At 39.9% G+C, this 25,597-nt stretch overlaps 1 protein-coding gene across 1 annotated transcript; it reads right to left on the reverse strand.

Annotated features, from left to right (window-relative positions):
• Positions 1-2,271: 2,271 nt before the first annotated feature.
• Positions 2,272-14,433, reverse strand: LOC121872393 (dentin sialophosphoprotein-like). Its single transcript, XM_042375145.1, has 7 exons — positions 14,033-14,433; positions 9,163-9,324; positions 8,496-8,617; positions 7,641-7,800; positions 6,702-6,830; positions 5,971-6,088; positions 2,272-5,371 (listed from the first exon to the last, which is right to left on the reverse strand). The coding sequence occupies exons 1-7, from the start codon at positions 14,121-14,123 to the stop codon at positions 2,272-2,274; spliced, it is 3,882 nt and encodes a 1,293-aa protein (XP_042231079.1). The 5' UTR covers positions 14,124-14,433.
• Positions 14,434-25,597: the final 11,164 nt, after the last annotated feature.

Genomic DNA, 25,597 nt, shown 5'->3' on the forward strand with positions numbered 1-25,597 from the left:
TATCAGATAACACAGATCCCCCAAAATATCAGAATATAAATACTGTATGATAAATTAAATACTCTGCACTATAAATTTTTACTGACTTCACTTGTCCATCCACCAACCAATGGCTGCCTTGATACAAACTGGCCCTTGATCGAGTGAACAGACTACAGTACTGTATAGTTACAATGTGAACAACCAATATTATACTGTACTTGGTGTGTCTGACACCATAACATTAAATATCATACTTTATCCAATCACATGTGAGTGTCTGATTGAGGTACTGTTACCAAAGTACAGTATGGTACAGTACTGTTAGGTCATGATTTGCCCACTGTAACTTGCATCACTGTCATAATAACACAAAATATTAAAATTTAATTATTTGCTTGACTTCATTGACAATTTGAGTGAATCAAAATTTCCTATTTACAAATAAAACTAAGAAGATATTGTATAAATAGATTAATAAATTAAAAATTATAAAAGCTAATATTAGAAATAAATAATTATTGTACATGGTGTTGTACGATCAATAAATCACAACACTTTCATGAGAGCGATCATAAAATGACAGCTATCAAAATCCCTCTTGCACAGTATACTGTATAGTTGGTACATTGTTTCAGAGTCAAGAAGCAGTAAATTGGCCGATTTCTCGCTTAACTGTCGCCTTAAGGTTGAAAACATAGTAAAAACTAAATTGCTTTTAGTCAATCTCACTCACCTTTTCAGATTTTGGGACACAGTGACCGGCAGCAATACTAAATACAGTCTGTTCCTCCGTCCTCTGACTAGTGTAACAGGATGCGTTGTGTTTCACGTCACTAACGTCCTGGTTATTTTTAGTCTTCTAATTTGACGAGACAGTTCAGTTTGCTTACACAGTTAACGATACCACCCCAGGAGGTACTGCAGGAGGGTAACGGTTTTCCTGACGGGGGGTTTTGGGGTTGGTTCAGCCTTCACCACGGGACAGTTGGTCTCGTACTCCAGAGCAAACCGGAGACTGCGTGTTGCCCCCACCAGTGTTCGCACTGACACTCTCTCTACGTCTTCAAAGCGATCTGTCAATCGAGAAACATCAAGTTAGTGACAGTGAAATATAAGAAGTAAGCTGTGTACAGTAGTCTTACACTTCAGATGGCAGTCAAATCAAATTGAGTGTTTTTAAATATTTGTAGTAGCGACCAATAAACTTGCTTTATAATGGTGATGTTATCATTATACAGTATTTAGTGTCTAATATACAGCATACATGGAAAACCGTTACTGTATCTTCAACCAAAAACAGACCCAGAAATCTAAAAATAATACATGTCATTTACATGCAGCTAACTGGCTCATTAACCAGTGGTGGGGGTTGCCCAAGTCTTAAAATGTATGTTTTAAAAGTAAGATTTAAAGAAGAGAGAACTCACCATCTTCATAATCATCATCATACAGTGCTTCATGCCGGAGTTGGGTGCCACAGACAGGGAGGTTCCTCACCAGCAGGTAAGAACCACCACACACTAGTTCCTCTATCACAAGTTTGTCATCATCCTCACTGCCATTGTTGTCTTCAGTAAATGTGCACTGCTGACAGCTGGTGCATCTACACTGCACTGCTGTCTACACACTGCTGTCTGCACTGCTGGTCTAGTGCACTGCTGTCTACACCCTGGTGCACTGCACAGTGCACTGCTGTCTGTACACCTGTATCTGGTGCACTGCTGTCTACACCAGTGCACTGCTGTCTCTGTATCTGGTGCACTGCTGTCTACACCTGTGTCACACCTGGTGCACTGCTGTCTAGTGCACCTACACCTGTGTCTACACTGTCCTGTGTGCACTGCTGTCTACTGTGCACTGCTGTCTACACCGTGTCTGGTGCAACCCACTGTCAGTGCACTGCTGTCTGTCTAGTGCACTGTGTGTCTAGTGCAACACCCTGGTGCACTGCTGTCTACAAGTGCACTGCCGCTGTGCCTCTGCCTCACACCGTGTCTGGTGCACTGCTGTCTACACCGTGTCTGGTGCACTGTCTACACCGTGTCTGGTGCACTGCTGTCTACACCGTGTCTGGTGCACTGCTGTCTACACCGTGTCTGCACTGCTGTCTACACCCGTGTCTGGTGCACTGCTGTCTACACACTGCTGTCTACACCCGTCTAGTGCACTGCTGTACACCTGCACTGTCTAGTGTCTGTGCACTGCTGTCTACACTAGTGCACTGATGTCTACACCCTGTCTACATCTGTGCACTGCTGTCTACACCTGTGTCTGTGCAGTGCTGTACACCTAGTGCACTGCTGTGCTGGTGTCTGTGTCTAGTGCACTGCTGTCTACACCTGTGTCTAGTGCACTGCTGTCTACACCTGTGTCTAGTGCACTGCTGTCTACATCTGTGTCTAGTGCACTGCTGTCTACACCTGTGTCTAGTGCACTGCTGTCTACACCTGTGTCTAGTGCACTGCTGTCTACATCTGTGTCTAGTGCACTGCTGTCTACACCTGTATCAGGTGCACTGCTGTCTACACCTGTGTCTAGTGCACTGCTGTCTACACCTGTATTTGGTGCACTGCTGTCTACACCTGTGTTTAGTGCACTGCTGTCTGCACCTGTGTCTAGTGCACTACTGTCTACACCTGTGTCTGATGATGCACTGTTGTCTTTAATAATACCGTCTTCACTATTGTCTGTTACACTGCTGCCTATGTCTGTATTAACATTTACAGTTATGTTTGTTTCACTGTTGTCTATAGTTATGGCTACTGTGCTGTCATCTACAGGTGCATCTGCTGAAGTATTAACAAATTCTGAGTCTCTTATATTAATGGCCTCAGTCAGTGTTGTGCCCTCAGATGGCCCACTGATGTCTGCATCCATAATCTCAGATCCAAAGCCGATGCCAGAGGTTACTATGATCTCAGGTGGGAGTAGAGGAGAAGAACTGGAGACTACATCTTCAGCTGCAGCACCTTTCTCCAGGATGAGCCACTGGATCCCATCACTGGCTGGGTTTTCTTCACTCCCTTGGGCAGTACCAATTGGGATTACTTGGCCAAAACCTTCTGATGGATCGCCTTTCATGGCGGTGGTTGATTCAGTGGTTCCCAGCAGTCCAGTTTCAAAATCATCATTGTTCTTTAAATCATCCATCTCCTCTACCACCTCACCTGCACCTTGACCTCCAGCTAATGTGTCTGTATCATCTACATTACTTGAATCATTGCTGGAGTGGTCGATGATGACCAGGTTGCCGTGAACCTGTACCCTCTCTGGGTCCACCAAAGTCAGTTCAACTTGAGCACTTCCACTGTTGGTGTCACTTACTGCACTTGTCATGCTCGAGTCAGTTGCTACACTTGAATCACTTGTACTGGAGTCGGTTGTTACACTTGAGTCACTTGTCATACTTGAGTCAGTTGCTACACCCAAGTCCGTTGTTAGACTTGAGTCACTTGTACTTGAGTCGGTTGTTACACGTGATTCACTAGTCATAATTGAGTCCGTTGTTACACGTGATTCACTTGTCATACTTGAGTCGGTTGTTACACTTGAGTCACTTGTCATACTTGTGTCGGTTGTTACACTTGGTACACTCGTCGTACTCGAGTCGGTTATTACACCAGAGTCATCTGTTGTATTTGAGGCACCTGTCACACCTGAGTCACCTGCATACAAATCAGTGCCAAGAGGGTCAGTATCTGGCCCAACTTGCACCACCTGATCAGTTGCTCCTGAACTTCCTCCCACCATTATAATCTCCCCAGATGTTCCTCCCAGGGCATCACTCCCATCACCCTCAGAGGCCACAAAATCCATGTCAGTCGGAGGTAGAGCGTCTTTTACAATATAATCGGCGAGGAACTGGTCTTTCATGATTTCTAACATTACCTCCACATTGCTCATGTCTTCGTCGTAATTCATACTGTCGTCCCTTATGGTCGTTTCCTTCAGTTCTAAAATATCTTTGTTGTTACTCAAAGTTGTTGTTGGCTCATTAGTTGTGGTTAAGACCTCTGGAGAAGCTGTTGGGTTCTCCTCAGTCGAAGTTGTTAGCATGTCATAAGAAGTTGTTAGATCTACTCCAGAAATTATTGGATTTTCCATTGATGTTGTTGGACGTTCAAAAGTTGTTATATCTTCTCTCAAGGTTGTTGGACTCTCATAAGAAGTTGTCAGGTCCTCTCCTGAAGTTGGTAGACCATCTTCAGTCGGTGTTGTTACACTCTCATCTGACAGAGTTAGGCCCTCATCAATAGTTGTTGGGCTTACATCATCAGAAGTTGTTCCCTCAACAAAAGCTGCTGAACCCTCATTAGAAGTTACTGGATTCTTGTCATTAGTTCCTTGGTCCTCAGAAGTCCCCAGACCTATGTCAGAGGTTGCTGTGACTTTAGATGTTTCTGAGCCTTCTGAAGTTGCTGAGCCACCATCATTAGATGTCAACTGACTGTCATTAGGTGAAGTACTCGGGTCCCTATCAGAATCTGTGACTGGTGCAACATCAAGAGGCAACACAACAGAACCATCTGGACTAATCACAGTTTCAACCCAAATTCCCTCAATTGTTATATTGTCTGTTACTGGTATTGCTGCCTCTGTTGTTACAGACAAAGAATTTGATGTATGTAAACCTCCCAGATCATTAGAACTGTCACTGAAAGGCTCCTCTGTTGTCTCAGGTTTTGTCACATTTCTTTCAATTCTTGCCTCGTCATTACTTGTGCCTCCTCCCACCACAACTTCATCTGCATCAGCAGTAAGACTGTCAACTGCAAATGGTGACACAAACCTATCTGAGTAAATGTTCAAATCTTGGCCATTATTTGTGGCACCAAGTCCCAGTTGCTGCTGCTGTAGTTGTTGGACAACACGTTGGATCTGGCTAATGACTGCCTCATTACCTTCAGAGTAAAGAATGGGAAGAACTCCGGGTCCACTTGCTGTTGCCATATTCTCAACCTCCTCACTGGTTTCTGCTGGACTTTGATCACTTGACTCAATCTTTACAATAGTGACATCTTGTTGTGTGTTGTTGGTGCTGTGTGTGTCAGTGAATGGTTGAAACAATGGAAGGGCAATACTACTATGACTTTCATTACTCGCAGCTTCTCTCTGGTCAGTCTCAGTCCGTACTTCCTCTACAGTTTTTGAAACAAGACTAATCACATCAGAGAATGCATCATTAGCTTGCTCTTTACCGGGGATGAACTGAATGGGCGAGCCTTGGTTGCCAATTTCACGAACTTCTGCAGCTCTCCTGACCCTCTGTGATTTCTTTATCTTGTTTGTCCTTTTCTTAACCAGCTCACTACGATAACGGTAGGAGGGGTTCTGATCAAAGTCTACATTGGTGAACTTACGATTACATGATTCATCCGTTTTTAGTGATCTGAAATTGTACCTAGTTTGTAAAATTATTCAAAATTATAACTTATGTGTTAATTATATTTCTCATGATCTACCATTTGTATGATCAGTATTATGTAAATATTCCAATATATACAGTTTCACATTGCATATTTAATTGTAAAATAATTTTAAAATACTTTTTTGTAAAGATTTACACTACTGTGTGTTAATGCTGTTCATTTGCAAATACACCCCCCTGTATAGTGGCCCAGGCCAATCATAGGACCACATAGTGCTGTGAAGGTGGTACTGTACTGTACTGTGTGGTGGGCAAGTCCTGTGTGTACTAGATTGTCAGTTCTTTACACAAAGTTATTGTTACATGCAAAACAAAATCTCTTTTGTTTTGAAAAGAAAATACTGTAAAATACTGTATGTAGCTAAGTGAAGAATTATAAGACCCAAAGCAAAAGAATTATGAAAAACTCTGTATTGGAGACAGACTTGTGTTTCTTAAGGTGTCAAGTTGTTGTTGTTGTTGTTATTTTACAAGGTAAATGCAACCTTCAAATAAATTAATAGGTGTAGTTGCAAGCAACAAAAAGACGTAAGAAAGAGGAGTAAAACAAATCTTCTCACCTGCCCAGTTTACTGAAGCAGATGTCATAGTTCAGATCATCTCTGAAGTCGCCGCCATAGTTCAGGGAGTGAACTTCTGATGATGCTTCCCTGTGGTACTGAAGACACCCGTGGGGAGCTGTGGTGGGTAATGATGATATACATACAGTACAGTATACACATCCACTATCTACATTTACACTAGGTTACACACACCCTTTGAACCTTTGGTGTGTGTGTGCAGATGATAGATAACATACAATAAAATGGTTGTACTTTTACACCTATTTATACACCCTTCAAACCTTTTGTATGAACATATACAGTACAGTACTGTACTAATATGAAATGTATAAAACATATTGAAGTTGGTTGTGGCTTCTTAATAAGTCTATCTTACTACAGTATAGCAATGATGTTAGAAGGTGTTTAAATGTTAGGAACATTATGGGATGGTATTGGAAAGTGTTAAAGGTGTCTGGGGGTTCTGTTAGAACACAATCTGTATACTGTATATACAAGATATTTAAAGAATAAAATATTGTTAACTATATTTATGATAGACTGTGTGTGGTGGAGGGAAAGATGGAGAATAACTTGTGAACTGATGTAAGTACCCAAACATTAAGAGAAAAGTCTGGGTGAAGTATAGCTCTGGAGAAATGTTGTAAGATGACTACTTTATAATATGCTACAGTACAGTATGAGAAAATACTTTTATTTCTTCAAGGTAGTAAGCTCGGGTGATTTACCAGCTTGTTTTTGGTTGAGCTGAGTGATGAGGACTCGCCACTGTCGCTGGGGGGACGCCTCGCGAGACAAACCATTGGAGTTGAGCACCACCCGTACCTCCACTTCCCCATCCTCCAGGTCCACGTACACTGCCACAACAAACACATTTTATATCTTTACTTCCTGACTTAATTTCTAGGTACAGTACAATAATATCAACAGTCTTTACCCTTCACCACCATCTCAGATATATAAAGGAGGATAACATAACACCAAGATGATTCCTAAATACAATAGAGTCGTGAATTGATGGGTTTAATTTAATCTAAGCTAACAAAACCCCACCCAACCTAATCATCAAAGTGGGATGGCAAAAATTATATAAATCGGCAGATCACGTGGGATGTCAACTAAAGGAGCACCGCCACCTTACTAAGAAACTTTTAATAGAATATTCCTAATATTGTAAAACTCGCTCCAAAAATTACCATTATGGAAGGGTCTGACGAATTTTAAAATGAGCAATGCGAGTTTGTTGTTTTGATAAGGTTGCAAAAATAAAAATTCTGTTGTGTTACATTGTCTCGCACCAAATTGTAAAAGGCCATTTTTGGAGCAAGTGTACATAAAGAATACAAATCCAGCCTTGGAAAAAAAGAGAAACAAATGTGATCTTAAAAAAAATTAAAATTGCCATACAATCGACAGAAATTCATTTGCTTTCGATAGCTGGAGACTATGACACTAAGTCCAGTAATTTACGAATTTTGCAACTCAAGAAACATACAAACCAAGTGTAATAGAGGTACAGTATAACCAAGAAATAACAAAAGGTTATGTCAAGTTGTTTTAATACTTAAACTAATTACTGTTATGTAATCCCATAGTCTCCAACCTTATTGCAAACAAGACAAGATCGCTTGACCAGCCCAGGATGCAGAGGACGAGGCAAGACCTACCGTGCTGCCGTGAGTTGTTGCCGCAAAGGGGAGGAGCCAGCTGGACCATCCGTCTCCCGCCGGTGGTGGGGCGAGAGATAGTCATGGCGTCCCCTACACACCGTCCATTTCGGGGTCCTGCCAGCTCCAGCGACTCAAAGTCTAGACGCGCCTGTTTTATCTGCCGGAGGAACACATTCTCAGTCAAAGTCAAATTGTATCACCAACACACCTGCTGGAGGACTCGCAGCTACACGAAGTCAGCCGGGTCAAGCTTGGTCACCAGTACACAACACAGACTATAACATGAAATTCAAATAAGAAATGTACAGTACTTATGATAAGCAACAGGCTTTGGAGTCACTGGTTAAGGCATCAATTAAAGCCTGTTAAATCACAAGACAGGCATTGGAGGTCAAACAAGGGCAATAGGCTTTATGAAAAGTCAGGACAGGTCACTGCCATTAGTGAGAGAAAAGAAAGTTCAATAAATGTGATGTATATGAAGAAATGGTACAGGATCAGATATAAGACACACATGAAGAATATACTCATAGTAAATAGATAAATGCAAGGAGGAGTCCTGTATAGGAACCAGAACAACAGTAGAAGTCACACAAGGTCAGGAGAGGTTAATGAAAATAAATTGTATAAATAGTATAAATATATAGGGAACACAAAAAACAAAAATGGAAAAAACCAAAAGAAGAAATTACTGGTCATGATGCCTCAACACAAGACAAATTATAAGGCTAGACTCACGTGTAGCATAGTTACTCACCTGGGGGAGGGGAAGAATAATTCTGGAGGAGGAAAAGGAAGAAAGATGCCTAGAGAGGACAAGGAGGACTCACTCTAGTGGTAGGGGAGACTCACCGACTTGTCAGACTTCTTGATGGTGAGAACACACTCCCCAGAGTCTCTGGACTTGTCGGGAAAGTCCTTGTTGACGAACCAAGTCCTGTTCTGAGTGATTGTCCCCCCACAAACTGCCGGCACTGTGGGAGTGAGAACGAGTTTAGTCCAGTACCTATGAGTACCATGAAGAATGACCTAAACAGATTCTTGTACCTACCGTTCACTTAAACAGACAACTACCATACTTGTATACCTAAACATATGTACGTGTGTTAATAATTTGAACATTACAATAAAAACCTCAATATCTACTCAAGTCCTAACTATTTCGGCTAAAACAAAACTGATGAATCCCAACAAAAGATTGAAACCACAGGCAATGTTTTTTCCCCTCATACAACTTTCTTAAACACAAACATTTATACGTCAGCCGGGCCATAGATCTACACATACCTTCCTGCTGCTGTACCTAAATAGGTTGTACTGTCCTTAATGCTTCAGTGACTTAAGATACCAATGAAGAAAAGACCTGAATATATATATATATATATATATATATATATATATATATATATATATATATATATATATATATATATATATACCCAAACAAATATCTACCAACTAGCCAAACTCATAACCTACCATCTACCAGAAGGAGTAGAGTACAGTATAGGCTACTCACAGACACAACAGACGCCCCCCGTTGCACACTTGCCCGAGGCAGCACCACCCACTTGTTTACAGGAACGGGAGTTGTAACAGGTGCCCACCGTCAGTAAGGAGTTGGTCGTCACGCACTCCACCGGGTTGACATGGGGAGGTGGCGGAAACAGTGAAAACCCAACTGTAATGATACATACAATAGGTGTTACTGTAATGATACATAGACAGTGTTTGTAATGATATAACATGCAATAATGATTATATTAATTACTATTATACAGTAACACATACAAAGATACAACCACGATAGCTTTATTCTAACAACAAGAGATGAACAAGTCGACTTTTGATCACCACTTAAACTGTAAACACAAGCTAAATTCATCTGTATATACATAAAACAGACAAAGTGAGTGATTATAAGCGATAGATAATTACAGAAGCAGACAGACAGAAAGTAGAGAGGGGGATAAACTACAGTATCCGGAAAACTCTGATCCAAATGTGTACAAAGGCATCACCTCCAGTCACCTGAGGTGGAGGGGGGGGGGGCCTTTACAAGCTTCCGTTAGTTTACTTGCCTTCATCCCTACTACCTCCCTCCCCCCTCCCTACCTCCCTAAATCCTTCCTTCCCTACCTACCTACAGCCTTCCTTTTCCACTGGTGTGTACTGTTACCATGGTCGTTGGTACGCTTTCCCTATCCATCCGTCTAATCTTTCTTTATTGTCGTCACCATATTCTCGTCCTCCTCTCCCTTATCTTACTACTACTGCTCCTTCTCCTCCTGGTGCTACTCCTCCTGTGTGGTGGTAGATGGAGGTTACAGAGTCACGGGGAGAGTGGTGCAAAGTGTAAAAAGTCATGGTGACAAGGTAGTGCTAAGACATGTTAGAAATATATACAATTATTTATATACTCTATTTACAGTGTACAAATCTCTCTGCCCCTTGTTTTCTCCTCTTCGTTTCTTTACCTCTTAAGTGTTCCTCCCTTCTCCTTTCTCTCTTTATTACCCCTCTTTATCTGGTACGGTTAGGATAGTGTTAAGTTTGGTTAGGTTAGATATAGGGTGATTAATCTTCAGGTGATCTAATCTTTTCCCCGACTTGGTATCACGCGTATGATTCACTTCAATTACACTACGAAGGCGGGTTGTTGTAGGCCAGAACCTACCCCGGGTATAACGATCATACTTTATATTATTTTACTGACAATAACATAAGAACATAAGGATTCTGCAATAGGCCGGTTGGCCTGTGCAGGGCAGCTCCTGTCGAGAGTTACTACCACTCTCTATCATCCATGAATCTATCTAGCCTCCTTTTGAAACTTTCCAGAGTTCCTGCACGAACTGCATCTAGTCACTGTGGAGTCTCGGTGAATTTTTACGCCATCTTCTCGCCTCAAAACTTATATGGGTCACCTGTACACGTTCCCATCTGTCAAACTTGTGGGAATTTAACGCAGAAACCACTGAGAGAATCTTGACTGTTGTGATTGGCTGTGACAAGTGGATGTGAGATGCTGACCAGCCAATAGGGAGGCGGAAGTAGGTCATACAGCCAGGGAAGTGAGTCAAGTGACACATCCCTAAGGTCAACCAACCAGAGGTCACCTAAAATAACTCAACCCATTTTCCCTGTCATTCAGTGTTTACGATTCTTTACTCCACACAGTCGTCGTCTGGGTTATTTTTCTTGCTGTCGTCAAGGAATTATTCTTCGTATCACCTGAATATTAGCCCCCAGTTTATTTCACCTGAAGATTAACCACCCTAAAGCTAATCTAACCTCATCCCTCCCAGATAGTTTAAGGGAGTGACACCAACGCCATCTGTTTGTGAAAAAACACACTAAAACTGTAAACAAGACCTAAAAACGGCCTCAGTCCAGACTAGCAAAGTCACAACTCCTGAGCCAAGGTTAATTAATGAGGGTAAAGTAAACAAGATAAACACGGCTGACCTGAGGGCACGAGGTCAGGTCAAACCAGATCACAGATGAATACAATTTCCTCTTCGCCTGAATTAATTAGTAACCTATTTAAAAACACGTTATATATCTATTTACGACAGTCAAGAGCATCACCTCAACCACCACTACAGGAGACTTCAACACGACCCTCAATAATTATCATTGTGTGTTCTTCCGCGTAGATCTGTGTTACCGCCTCTAACAGTGTTAAAGGTCCAGAGTATAAAGTTTCCTCTAACTAATGAAGTGAAAATATTTACGACTTAAGCTACCACACAATTGGGTTCTGAAAAGTTGCTATAGTAAATGTTCTTGATCACCTGAAGATTAGCTACCCAGCTTAATTATTTCACCTGGTGATTAAAAACCTTAACATAACACCCATGGGCAGCTTTAGGGTGTTTAATCATGGGTAAATAAGCTGGGAGCTACTCTTTACGTGATCTTAAACTGTCCACCCTAATTGATGCGAGAATGTATCTGCCTCACTCAACCTGCGACACAACCACAGCTTTGAAATACAATCAACAATTAATAGCTACGTTTGCTCTCTTGAATGCTAATTAGAGCAGAAAATTACCGTAAGAATCCCCAAGAATCAGCGGAGTTGTGGACAGGAACAGTCCGACCGACATCACTTCCATCTGTGGCAGTGCTCACCACCGCAGCTGTCGCCCTAAGGCTCACTCACCCGCGTAATGGAGTCTTGTCATCTACAACTAATAAATTACCGCCACCACCACCGTCACACAAGACTAATTTCCTTATACAGTACTTTCGTGTCCATCAAATATGTTCAAAACAAAATATATCAAATGTAAATATATACAGCAGTTAAATTTTGCTTCTAACCGCAGTAGTTTTTCTTCATGTGTTCACTTAACCTCTCAACAAGTATAAATATGTACATTTTCACGCATATTTTTACGTACTGACAAGAGAATAAAACCTTCCTCCCCCACTTAGTGCTACACAGGTGACCTTTGGTCCTATATAAAGTCATGTCTTAAAATAGGACTGGTGGACGAGTGTAATTACTGATCTTGTTCCGCCCTTGTTGTCGCGCTGTAACACACAGTACTAGGGTCTGGCTGTATCACACTAAGTATCTTAAGTATACGTCTGCCAAGCTTCAGATTAACTGGCCTGGAACTGATGAGACGACTGTTTACTGCAAGAAGCACCTGACAAACACTGTCTGCACCTCCCCCCAACCCACACACACAGAACAAGTATGTGTACACACTAACACCTCTTGATAATTACACAAACAACCACACGTAACAAGGCACTCTGACATACATACACACGACCTATTATACATGCTGGCTTTACCTTTGAATAACATGATAATAGTGCATTTATTTATGAACGTCAGAAAAATGTATTCAGCTTTATATATTCCTCGCTGAACCTCACCCCTTAGTGTACCTCAAGTTAACCTAAGCTTTACTATACATCAGCCTGTTAAGTGTATGAACCAGACTCTGTGTAACTCCCACCGGCCGCAGGCAGTGCTGGGGTCCTCATCTGTGTGTGTGTGTGTGTGTGTACAGGTGGTGGTGGTAAGGAGGGGGAGTAGGTGAGAGGAGCAGCCATTTAATAGTCACTTGATTACCTGCAGGTTATGTGACGACAGCCTTGGAGAACTGCCAGTCACCCGGCCCTAAACTGTCTAGCCACATATAGTAAATAATATTATACATGCTGTATATTTTTACCTCTCATAACATATCATTAACCTAAAATAAATATTAACAAACCCTAACAACCTAAACTAACCTAACAAACCACAGGTAGTTCACAAGAACAGTACCAATAGTTATAGCGTGTTGCTGGCATGTATATGACCTACCACTCGTGTCTCCACACTGTAAAACTCAAGAGAGCGTATCCGTACACCTACAATGAACCGCCAAATGATGCTATACACTCGCTGAATGAAACTAACCAGAGACCAGCATCAATCATGGTGATGAACTTGAGGCAGCCACTGACAAAATCTTCAAGTAACATAAAAAAAAACCTTAGGAGCAATTCCACCGTTTAGATACATTATATACAATATGTAAGTAAAAATCAGTGGCAAAGTGACTCCATCAGCAAGCAAAATTTTCGGGTGAATCTGTAGGTGATCCCACACACCCAACCCATTAACCAGAGCAGGAATAATTAACAAAACCCACACTCACTCAAGCTTCTCTATGCCCTAATAAACCTTACCTTGCTAGATTACACAAGGAATGGTTTGGTTTATAATACATTAAGGTTAGGTGCGATACATCAGCTTACGCCATACCTTCCCACCTTGACAATTCTTGCAACACCCCTTTACAATACTCGTATTGAAGGTGTAACGACGCATGGCCTTGAAGGACTCGTTTGTGGCCAATACATATAAAATATTAATATAATCCCACGAGTTTACCAGCTCATTATCTTTAACACCCAGATCAGTTTAACATCTTCAGTGCTGAACAGCCCTGTTATTATCCCCGCCAGCGGTGTGCCCGGCGAGTCCCTCACTCACACTTCCTCCTTTGGTTTCGGTATCTCATTAAGGTTAGAAGTGAAGTCCCATTTATTTCACCAGGTATTTAAAAACCCTAATGTGAACGTATCCAAACCTAACCTCCATTTAGTATTAAAGATGAAATAATGTGGTTCTTAATTTTCATGTTCTACTTAAAAGATAAACGGTGATATTGAAGGAAGAGATTAGGGGTCGGGGACAAATGCCAAGAGAGTAGAGCGTCAAGGAAACTCACTCCTGGCCCTCGGGAAAACACGGGTTACTACGCTAGTATGAGGTCGCCATCGATGGAGTTGTAGTAATCAATTCCAATTTCCAACCATTAATATTTTGAATACGTGAATGAGAAGCACAACTAATACATCTATATTTTACTTACCAAATCCTCGTGACTCTGAATGGTCGAGGGGGAGTGTACCGGCCATACCAGCCAACCACACCACCGTCAGCCATACCACCACCATCACCATCTTCACTGGTGTAGTATCCTGGCGTCACAACACAACACACAACACCAGTACGTTCCCCAGATGTTACCAGTAGTGACACGTCAGGCCCCTGTGACCACCAAAATATACTGTCTGAGCGTATTTTGTAAAGCACTATGAGGAGCGGTATCGGCGCCAGTTAGCTACGGAGCGAGCGGACGAGCCAACAACCTCCTCACCTGCCCATGTCCACACAACGAATGGGAAGTCGGTCACTGAAGGAGCCATAACACACAGCTAGCAAATTACAGTTCCCAATATTTGTGACTTATTTACTCTCCTACAGTCTTTTCATCATCCTCAAATCCTTATCTTATACGCCGTCAGTAACACCAGCTGAATTATCGTTATTACTTTTATCTCGATGACAATATTTACTCTTTTTTTTAATTATTTAGGTAATTTTAAGAGTAGATGGCAACTGAGGGTGACCGGGGTAAACTGTGCTGGGAGGGAGGGAATGTGGACCACAGCTGACCACCTTCTTGTATACATACTGTACTGTACACACTCCCTCCCTGGCCTCCTTCAACACCTACACTCTATCTGATACACCTCTCGGGTTCCCTTATTACCCTAAATACCTACACTTAACACTTCACATGCCACAAGTCAACACTGCCATCCCCCCCCCCCCCTCCCCACACACACACATACACTGTCCTCGGGACGTTTAAGCCTATTATTGACTCAGGTGAGTTACACCCTTTTTCTTTACTGAGTTACCCTAGCTTTATAAATTATTTTATTTTCCTTTAATTATTGTTATCAGTAATATTAGTAATCGATCTTACAAATTATTGGCAATTTTTAAACACTGTATATCTATTTACGTTAGTTTCTTAAACGTAAGTAATTGTTTAAAATAGTTCTGGTTCAACAGTTAAGTTAATATTATAGTTGTGTGTTGTGGTGCAGTGCCGCGAGGCAGCAAGGCTAACAAGCTGACTTATCCACAAAAAGGCTTTTAATTCTTTTAACTTGTTTAGCTATGACCAAGTTTTCCATCATCTTTAAACCGGTTCGTTCTTCGTTTTTCTTTCCTCAAATTTGGATCACCTGAAGAATCTAAACCCAAGCTTATTTCAACTCAAAATTAACCACCCTAACGTTAACATAACCTAACCTCAGCCCCATATATTGTTATTAAAAACTAGTATATCAAATATTTCACCTAACCAGTGATAAGAAAAGAGCTTGTGGTTGTCTCTTGGGCCCTTGGCGTCATTTTGTCTTCTTCTGGGACATGATTCACGTCTTCACTAAAGGGAAGATTAAACGCACGAGGCTTTAAGAATCTTGTCACGGATTGGCAGGGTTCGTATGTCATGTTGTCCTCATTACGTCAAGACACGAGAACAGACATATCTCACGTAGGCAGTAACCTACAAAATATCAAACAAAATGACACAAATCTTACTAAAAATTAATACAACCAGTTTATTGCATCCTGATTTTACGGATGCAGCTCTCAATGGCTTAACTGCAGTAATTTTGTTCAAATTTCATACAAAGGTACTCAATTACATGCTGGTGGAGGATCTGGGTTCATAATTAAATTTTTGAGTAATTAGTGTTAATTAAAGACCCTTGCAATAAAAAACACCTTTAGAATATTTAAAACGTCAATTACGCTGTGACCTGAAGTTTTAAATCCCACTTATATATATTTTCTCAAGAAAATAGGCTAACTTTCCCATTTAAGCACGTTACTTTTCACTTTCCTGAAAAAAGCCGTAAGTCGCCCCGAAAACACCTGACCTAATACCTTGCGTTTCGGCAGTTGAGGTTATGACGTAGATTTTGTTATGTGATCTCGTGAATGGTTGTGGCCCACCATAATTGTATGGAGAATGCGGACGAGTCTCAGTTTACAGAGTTCATGTTGACCACGAAGGAGAAAACCGATGGATAACAACAGCTGTAACGTAGAGGGAAGAACCGTGCTTAGACCTCACTAGTATGAAGGAAGCTGTATAAAATACGTTTACTGTTAAAATTAGCGGTTAGATAAATAAGTAGCATTGGATGAATTCCAGAACGTTATATTATTGTACGATGTAATAATAAAGTAAATGTGATTATTGTTGGTGAGTGACGTATATAATAAACAATACCCCGTTGTTCTCAAATAAGATGAGAAAATAAACAACGTTGACAAAATTAAAGAACGTTATTTCATGATCTATTAAATTAAATGTAAATAATATTGGTGATGATTGAGGTAAAGTAAACAGTTTACCGTTTCTCTCAAATATAATGGTAATGGGCACCGTAAGTTGGTCATGGTGTAAGATACAAGTGTCAGATCAACACTTCACCAATAAATGTTCATCATATTGTATTTTTGCCACCAATTGATGTTTTTAATATAGTTATAATTTCATGATTGGGGATCAATATAAAAGTTGGTCTTTCAATGATCAAGAAATAACATAAATACTTAGATGACAAATCATTTCAGAACAGCGCAGGTGGTGAGCAGAGCAGCATGCCACCTTGTGTTGTACTTCCTAGTGAACCGTGAATGTGAACCTAGAGCTGTATTTTACTGTAATTTGCCACAATTTGGGGCGACGACGCCTCACCTTTGCCACGATGGGTCCCGGCGCTATACCATCCAACTCCATACCCTGAGCCTCTCACCTGGGAAATAACGGATACATGTCTCGGTACATAAATGCGGAACGTAATAATAATAAATAATGTAAATACTCTATAATAACAGTATAAGAAGAAGGTATCATTACTTTGATAATGTATATCTACGTAGTGTTCGGTACAGAACAGTGTATAATTACGTATAAACAATGCAGCCCCACAGTTCTGCGTGTACAAAAAAACACAATAAATTGGAATAAGAAATACTGTATGAAAAACAAGAAGCAAGAGTGATGTACTTATTTTCATTATAAAAAGCTAAATTTACGCTTGTGTCTCTACACTGTTATCTAGGTTGTGGTCATAGACGGACACTTACATTGTTCTCGAAAAAATGCTTCCCTTTTAGAACTGGCTAATTTGTACTTTTTCGCACTGAATAATTTCCCTTTTCCAGCGTTTCACTTTCAACTAAAGACACTACAAGTACCTTTTAAAAGTCCCGTAAATGCTTGGTTGTTAACACACGACGACAACAATATTAATATAAAACAATCGCCACTATAGAGCGTAATTTCCCAATGGCACATTGCATGCAAGATCACTGTAAATTATAATACAGAATTTATTGCTACATTTACATAAAATTCATTTCCTTTCTAACGGGAAATTCCCTGTTAGTTACTTTCCAGTATTTCCCGAGGCAATGTTTGCTTCCCACGGCTGGCGAGGAACTAGAAATTAGTCGCCTATTTGACTGGTGGAGAAAACTGGCAGTAACCACTATTACCACCACCCTCTGAAAGTGGATTATTTTTGTCAAATGGCCGTGTAGCACATCATTAATATTTATCGGTTGAACAAATTTTCATTATGTACACCCACTAAAAAATTATTCGGCACCTGTGTCATATTGTATTGCCGTAAGGGTGCCGAATATATAATCTTTTAGTGGGTGTACAGTACAGTCTAAATTAGTAGTAGTAACAGGAAGTAGATTATTGTAAGTAAAGTACACCCAATAAAAAATTATTCGGCACCCCTACAGCGTGATACAATATATGATATTTTAGTGGGTGTAGCCTACAGGTAATTAATTCTGACCCGTTATATTCCAGCTTTGGCGAAGTTGATGAAATATGAGTACTGTAGTTTAATTCATAATATTTATTATTAGGGGATTGTTCGCATCCCGGAACTCTTTCAGCGAAAATAAAAAGATCCAGGGACAAATCTTATACAATATATACGCAAATTTCTTCCTAGTAATACTTTGTGGTCTTAACTCTGTCACTGTCGTACTTTACATGAATCTTGCTGAAACACCTGCCACATTATTCTACGATTTGACGTAATTATTATTCACATGACTGAAAATGATGAGATCAGCCCTAATCACGTGACAGCTAACGAACTGAAGACCAATTAGAATACATCATCACCAATCACGGTACGCCGGATAGTGACATAAGCACAAAAGACGGCCCCAGGCGGTAACGGTGTACAGTACAGTACTTGTTAATTTTCGTGTTGTGCGTACATCATTATTTGTTAAAAAAATATATTACATTTCAGCGTATGTTTGTATGTGTGTGTATCCTGAGTAGGTTAACCTCTGTATTGTATATATTACGATCTGTTTGCGAAAGTAGCCCTTAAGAAAAAGGTCATTGTTTGGCCTTCATTGTAAGAGGGAAAATTTCGCAAAAAAAAGACCATAACATTTATCTTAAAATACGATGTTTGCGAGCCCGTGCTTTGTGTGTGTGTGTGTGTGTGTGTGTGTGATAGGTTGCTCCAAATAAAGATATAGTGCCAAGTGACGTTATGGTGATGTGGTCTGTTAGTTCTGTGTGAAGTCATTAATTCGTACATTTACAATTCAAATTACTTATACTCACACCTAAAACACCTTAGGCGCCACACCCAAAGGTCGACTCTAAAGATACGATTATAGGCAATATAAGGTTATAGACTTAATTCTCATATATTGTGCTTGACAAAAAATCATAACCAGATTTAAAAGTCAAGCCAAATTTAGAGCAGAAGTCTCGGTCATATGCCATGGCCCGTTAATAATTATTAGGCGGTGTTGATGACTAAGTGCGCCACAAAGTGCCTCATACTGCTGGTCATGACGGCGGCAACTGTTTTAGCGCGTCATGGCGGCTAACACACTGACCCCGCAACACACCTGACGCCCCACACCAACACTTGTCTATCTCTTTAATTCAACACGATCTTTCCTCGCAACAACACTGTAATGATGCTATACCTTGGTAACCCCACCCCCCTTGAGACGTTAGGCCTAGGGGCAGATCCCAGCGAAAAGAAGAGTAACCCAAATACCAACCATTAGGCCTATTACTACAACATACACCCACCTTGTGTTACATTGACCAATATTGTACACCACAAATACTATGATGGAACTGTAAAATACTTCTTTTGTCGTTCTCCAAAAGTCAGATAAAATTACATACCATTATAGAGGGAAACTACAGTATAAAATATGAACAATACTGAGTTACTTGTCACAAACATAAGATAATATTTATTAATGAATTTGGATTTGTTGGGTCACCTGAAGAATCTACACCCCAGCTTATTTCACCTAGAGATTAACCACCCTAACACTATTTTAGGCGGATGAGGAGAGGTTAGGTTTGTGTGGTTAATCCTTAGGTGAAATAAGCTGGGGTGTAGATTCTTCAGGTGATCCCATAATAACACTAATTACACACTGGATATCCTAAGTTTGAGAATAATCAGGTTTCATTACTAAGCAAATCGACTTATTGTTTGTATACCTGATAACACCAATAAACCACTGAAATTGTATGATGATTTAACTGAATAGCTATCTATCCATCCATCCATTATCTAATATATATCTATCCACCTAGCCATTATCTATCTATATAAATACCTCCCTTATCTCCCCCCAAGCTCCACCAGTCACCCAAGTCGTCTACTCTACAAGATGATGTATCACCTGTATGTCGAGGGACTGTCCTCTCACACGAAGCTCCCCTCCACCACGTCAGCTGAGCTAGAAAATATAATAAATATATACGTATTAGTTTCATACAATATTGTATATTGTTCTTTAGAAGTGCTTAATTCTATGATTTTGTGTGCTCTTTGAAGTGTTCTTGTACTGTTGTCACAGAGTTAATTAAAGTATAATATAGACCCCAGCCATATATATATATATATATATATATATATATATATATATATATATATATATATATATATATATATATATATATATATATATATATATATATATATATATATATATATATATATATATATATATATATATATATATATATATATATATATATATATATATATATATATATATATATATATATATATATATATATATATATATATATATATATATATATATATATATATATATATATAGTTTGTATACCTGCACTGTTTAGGTACATTGTTTGTATACTTATATGATATAGGTATAGTGCTTTTAACCATACTCTCTAGGTACATTATATACCTGCACTTTCTAAGCACATTGTTTCTATACCTACATGGTCTATGTACATTATTTATATACCTACACAGTCCAGCTACTGCACATTGTTTGTATACCTGCAGCAAAGTCAAGAAAACATATATATAATAGTTATGGACAATAAATTACATTGAATTTTTGCTTACCATGACAGAGTACTGAAAGTGACACAAAATGCCATCACCTGCACTCTCGTCATGCTGAAGAGTACCAGGACTTCCATTGCCGCCTCTCATATTTCAGCACTCAAAGTTTCATTATCTTAAAAACATCATCTTTACTAAACTCGCTGTCGGTTGTGTCTTCTGAATCAAACTACTCTTGAAAGCAGTTTCTTTTCTTTCTCTTTAACTTCAATAGACAGATGAATATTACTGATGCATGGTGCTGATAAGACCTGTGTCCAGGTTACACACTCCTGACTGGACATGTTAGAAGGCATATAGTACTATTTCATAACTCTATTGGTTGCCATATTGGGCCAAAACAAAGCACAGGCAACTTTAAATGTGCAGGAACATGTATGGGTGCAACTGCAGCTGGGGGTGGCTAAAATCTGCACCTCAATAGATGTTATCACAGCACATAGGGTTAAGGAACTGTGGAGTGAAACAGGAGGATTGTTTGCAGACAGTAAGAGACATGCCTGGTAATGTGTGTGTGTGTGTGGGGGGGGTGGGGATCATTTGAAAAATTATGTCTCTTGCCCATGAATGTTGTCCACAAATAAATAATGTATACAAACACAGACTTAAAAGCTTGCTATTTATTAAAGCCAAAATACATTCTCTATTAAACTTATGAAGGCATCTTTACATGCACACAAAAGGTACTCGAGTTTTAATGGCCAAGATCTCTCATTATATGCTGTACCTTCTCACACTATCTTAATTCCTTCATTAAGAGGATGCCAATTTCAATATTTTATTTGTCTAATACCAGTCAATTTTGTTCAGCTCAGAGACAACCCCATACAGGATTTGCTAAAATATAGTTTCTAGTGTTATCGTTCCTCTACTTCTGACACTACTCTTCCTACTGGGTCACTATGAGGACTCTTGACACAGGTTGTACTTCCCCACAGGTCTTTGTTAGTACAGTAGTGGTTACATCCTTGGGGCCAGGGAGTACTGTCCATACTTCCTGGTTATCAGATGTACTTTCTTCAGTACTTTCAACCTGGTTATGTATGTACTTCTCCAAAGGGTCTTATGAGTATTTAAAGCCTGGTTATAAGGCTTCTCCAGTCAGATCACCAAATGTACTGTACACCTCTAAAGGAACTAGTGATAGACTTTCACTCTAGTTATCATACTTGTACAGTACAGTACTGTACATACTACCTTCAAAACTCAAGTGTTCTGACACGTCAGTTTATTATGACTACAGTACTTCTGCCTTGGGCTTTGATGATACTCAAGTGCTGGTTGTAAGCTGTGCTTACCTCATCATATCTCCTAGAAATGCTGTACAGTAGTCAATGAACCTTAACCCCTTCACTACAGGGATGCCACTTTTAATTTTTATTTAACTAATGCCAGACAATTTTATTCAGCTCCTAGGCGACCCATACACAAGGGGTTAAGCATGATTCACACAAAAGGATTATGTTTTTAAGTGGGTTCAGTCTGTTGACCTATAAAGTGAATCTTTATTGTTACAGGTGATAATTGAACATCTTTCTAATGTTACAGGAGATTACTGAACATCTTTTATATATAATACAGCATATACAAATTTAAAACATGATAGTGTATCAGGAAAAAACGTTTACTCATCACATAATCAATGAGATTTAAGTATATCTTGAGGTGCATTCCACATATGATAATAAACTAATAATCACGATTCAGTTGTGTGACTTTATGAGTATCTGTGTTGTCATTATATTTACAACAGCTTATTATCATTTCCTTCATTAATGCAAAAATCACTAAGACCCACACAAAATTAACAATGATTTCTACACCAACTACAACCTTTTACATCAACTCATCTGCCCACCAGTTATTGGCTGAGATTTATGCCTCTATGAGTCTACTCACTCTCTATCCACACACACACACACACACACACTACATCCTTGACCACCGAAGGGTCAAGACGTACCTGGCGCTCCTCTGGGAGCAGCCAGGTCAACTGTTAAGTTGGCCCATACCAACTCCCTCCCCTGAACCACTCCTCCCCACCGGAATAGCAACAAGTTCTCGCCAGAAGTTACAATTTCATTTAGGAAAGGAATGGAACCAGTGTTGAACAGAGGTGAACAGTGCTTAAGTCAGTGAGAACAACTCAACAGTAACTGCCGAGTCGTACCCAAGTTAAACTTCGCACAGTGAGGTCCCAGGTACCCAGTGATAACTGCCCGTGAGACCCAACAACAACCAGCGATGTGTTAATCCATCTACGATAGGAAGGCCTGGAACCACACCTCACTCGTATAACACCATCTGTGAGGGAATTACTATACCATGTCAGGTCCCTTATAACACCATCTGTGAGGGAATCACTACACCACGTGAGTTCCCTCATAACACCATCTGTGAGGGAATTATTCATGTGAGGTCCCTCATAACACCATCTGAGAGGGAATTACTGCACCACATGAGGTCCCTCATAACACCATCTGAGGGAATTACTACACCATGTGAGGTCCCTCATAACACCATCTGTGAGGGAATTACTACACCATGTGAGGTCCCTCATAACACCATCTGTGAGGGAATTACTACACCACGTGAGGTCCCTCATAACACCATCTGTGAGGGAATTACAACACCACAGGCCCCTCATAACACCATCTGAGGAATTACTACCACGTGAGGTCCTACTACACCATGTGAGGTCCCTCAACACCCCTGTGTCCTCATAACACCATCTGTGAGAATTTGACTACACCACTGTGAGGGTTAAGGCATAACACCATCTGTGAGGGATACTACACCATCTGTGAGGGAATTACTACACCACGTGAGGTCCCTCATAACACCATCTGAGGGAATTACTACACTACGTGAGGCCCCTCATAACACCGTCTGTGAGGGAACTACACCACGTGAGGTCCCTCCTAACACCATCTGGGAGGGAGTTACTACACTACGTGTTTGCTGTTCAACACCTACATTAATCTGTATGTTCACTGTATGTTCCTTTACCTTTCTCTAATGTATATTTTCAGGCTTTAACCTTCAACATTACTCTCAGCACCATGTTTTCATTCTTTATATATAAACAATTCCTCAACTAAATATTACACTTAATCAATCCCAACCCTTAAATACACCACCTCTGACATATTCTTTTTCAATACTAACACAAACCATAATAAATTTGTTGCATCATCCATTAAACTTATCACACAGCCATAACAGCTTATTAGGACATCCATAACAGCTTACTAGGACAGCCATAACGGCTTACTAGGACAGCCATAACGGCTTACTAGGACAGCCATAACGGCTTACTAGGACAGCCATAACAGTTTACTAGGACAGCCATACCACCTTAATATGGCTTCACTTATGCCACTTTCCAATTATCTCCTTAGTCACTGTAACTACTGTACTTGAAACATATACTCTCTGTCTAATAAAGTCCAACAACACTACTGTACAGTACATCTTATTCACCCACTCATGTTCTTAATGTTCTAAATCATAAAAAAAATAGAATATCAAATCAAGAAAGAAAATGACACCTTGTTAAGAAAGCATTACAACAGTTGGTTCCTACACTGCCAGTACACTATGCTGAAGGGGTGAACCACACAGTAGAAATATCATTATAAGATACAGTACTTTATAAGCATAAGTTTTTATTGTATCATCCACTATTACACAAATGTAGGACGTTTGGGCCAGGGTGGTTAGGACCTACTCTAATCTAATCTAACCATGGCCCAGAAAAGAGAAGAAATAACATAAGAAAGAAATAATAGATTTGTGAGTGGCCAAAAAGCATCACATAAGAGTGGGGACAAGATCTTTATATCTCCCGCACTGATGCTTCCAACAGTGACAGCAGGAAGCCTGCCCACTGCCAATGAATTGAGTACCGTATTAACAGTAAATAATACCTGTAACTTAATACATGTCCTATTACCCCTAAGCCCATAACATCAATTAAATTTACATCTGTAATAATAAGGTCAGATCCCAGAGTTAACTGAGGCCCTCAAGTCTTATCCCTAATGAGATTACACTGATGAGGGAAGAGGAACAAAAAAATACCTGCACTTTAACCATTAACTCTTGACCTCCATGCACAGTTTGTATACACACTCCAAAATAGTATCTTTACAATTTTGTGTTAAAACAATATGACAAAACAGCAGAAAGATTTTGATAATCCAACCAAGACAACATGAGTTGCATTGTTCATTTTGAAATTCATCACACCCCGCCGTGAAGATACTTTTTGGGGCGTGTGTACACGCTATAACAAAAAATGCATCCAATACACGCACCAGCGATCATACACAATAACAACAGTCGGAGTATACAGTACAGTAGCTTCAACAACACAAATAACGTATTAAAAAGAACTTAGAAAAAAGAAAACCATTATAAACCTAAGTCTGCTTAACATAATTTATTCTGTATAAAATGAATTTCTACCGATAATGGTCACCGTCCCTACAGCTAATTTCCATGAAAGATGGCCGCTGTTTAAAGGTCAAATTAGGTTGTTAGGACACTGTTGGACAAAACACAAGATTCTGACAACACTCTGACATATGGACGGATGGCCAGGAGGTAACGCCAGCTTCCACTCTCTCAATCTCTCTCTTTCCCTCCCTCCAACCCTCCCTCTCTCTCTCTTATCAGCTGTTATGTCACACCCAACTTTTACAATTCTGAAGAAAGTGACTATTATTTTAAAACAACTCTACATTGTTACCTCTGGCCATAAGTGTCTTGTCTATGGCGACTAATTATTCTTACAAAGCGCAGATTACTGGGTATATGAGGGTAGGTAAAATGCTGATACTGGGAGGAGGTAAAAGAGGAGGAGGAAGAACAGGAGGTGGTAACAAATAGGAAGAGGAAGACAACAGGACGACAGAGGGCATAAACAAGAAGAGGACGAAGAAAAAGAAAAACAAAACTATAATTTCAATGTGTTCAATATCAGGTCTGGTTAGGTAATATTAAGTCAGGTCATGTCCAAACTATGCACTCATAACTACAACCACAACATCTCTTAGTGAGGATCCTCAGTCTCTCTTAACATCAGACACAAATTACAACTTATAATATTTCACTCCAATGTCTATGTTAACTACAGTAATATACAATCAAAGTAA

This window comes from Homarus americanus, unplaced genomic scaffold, assembly GCF_018991925.1.
Source record: "Homarus americanus isolate GMGI-L3 unplaced genomic scaffold, GMGI_Hamer_2.0 scaffold24050, whole genome shotgun sequence".
Classification (NCBI taxonomy): domain Eukaryota; kingdom Metazoa; phylum Arthropoda; class Malacostraca; order Decapoda; family Nephropidae; genus Homarus; species Homarus americanus.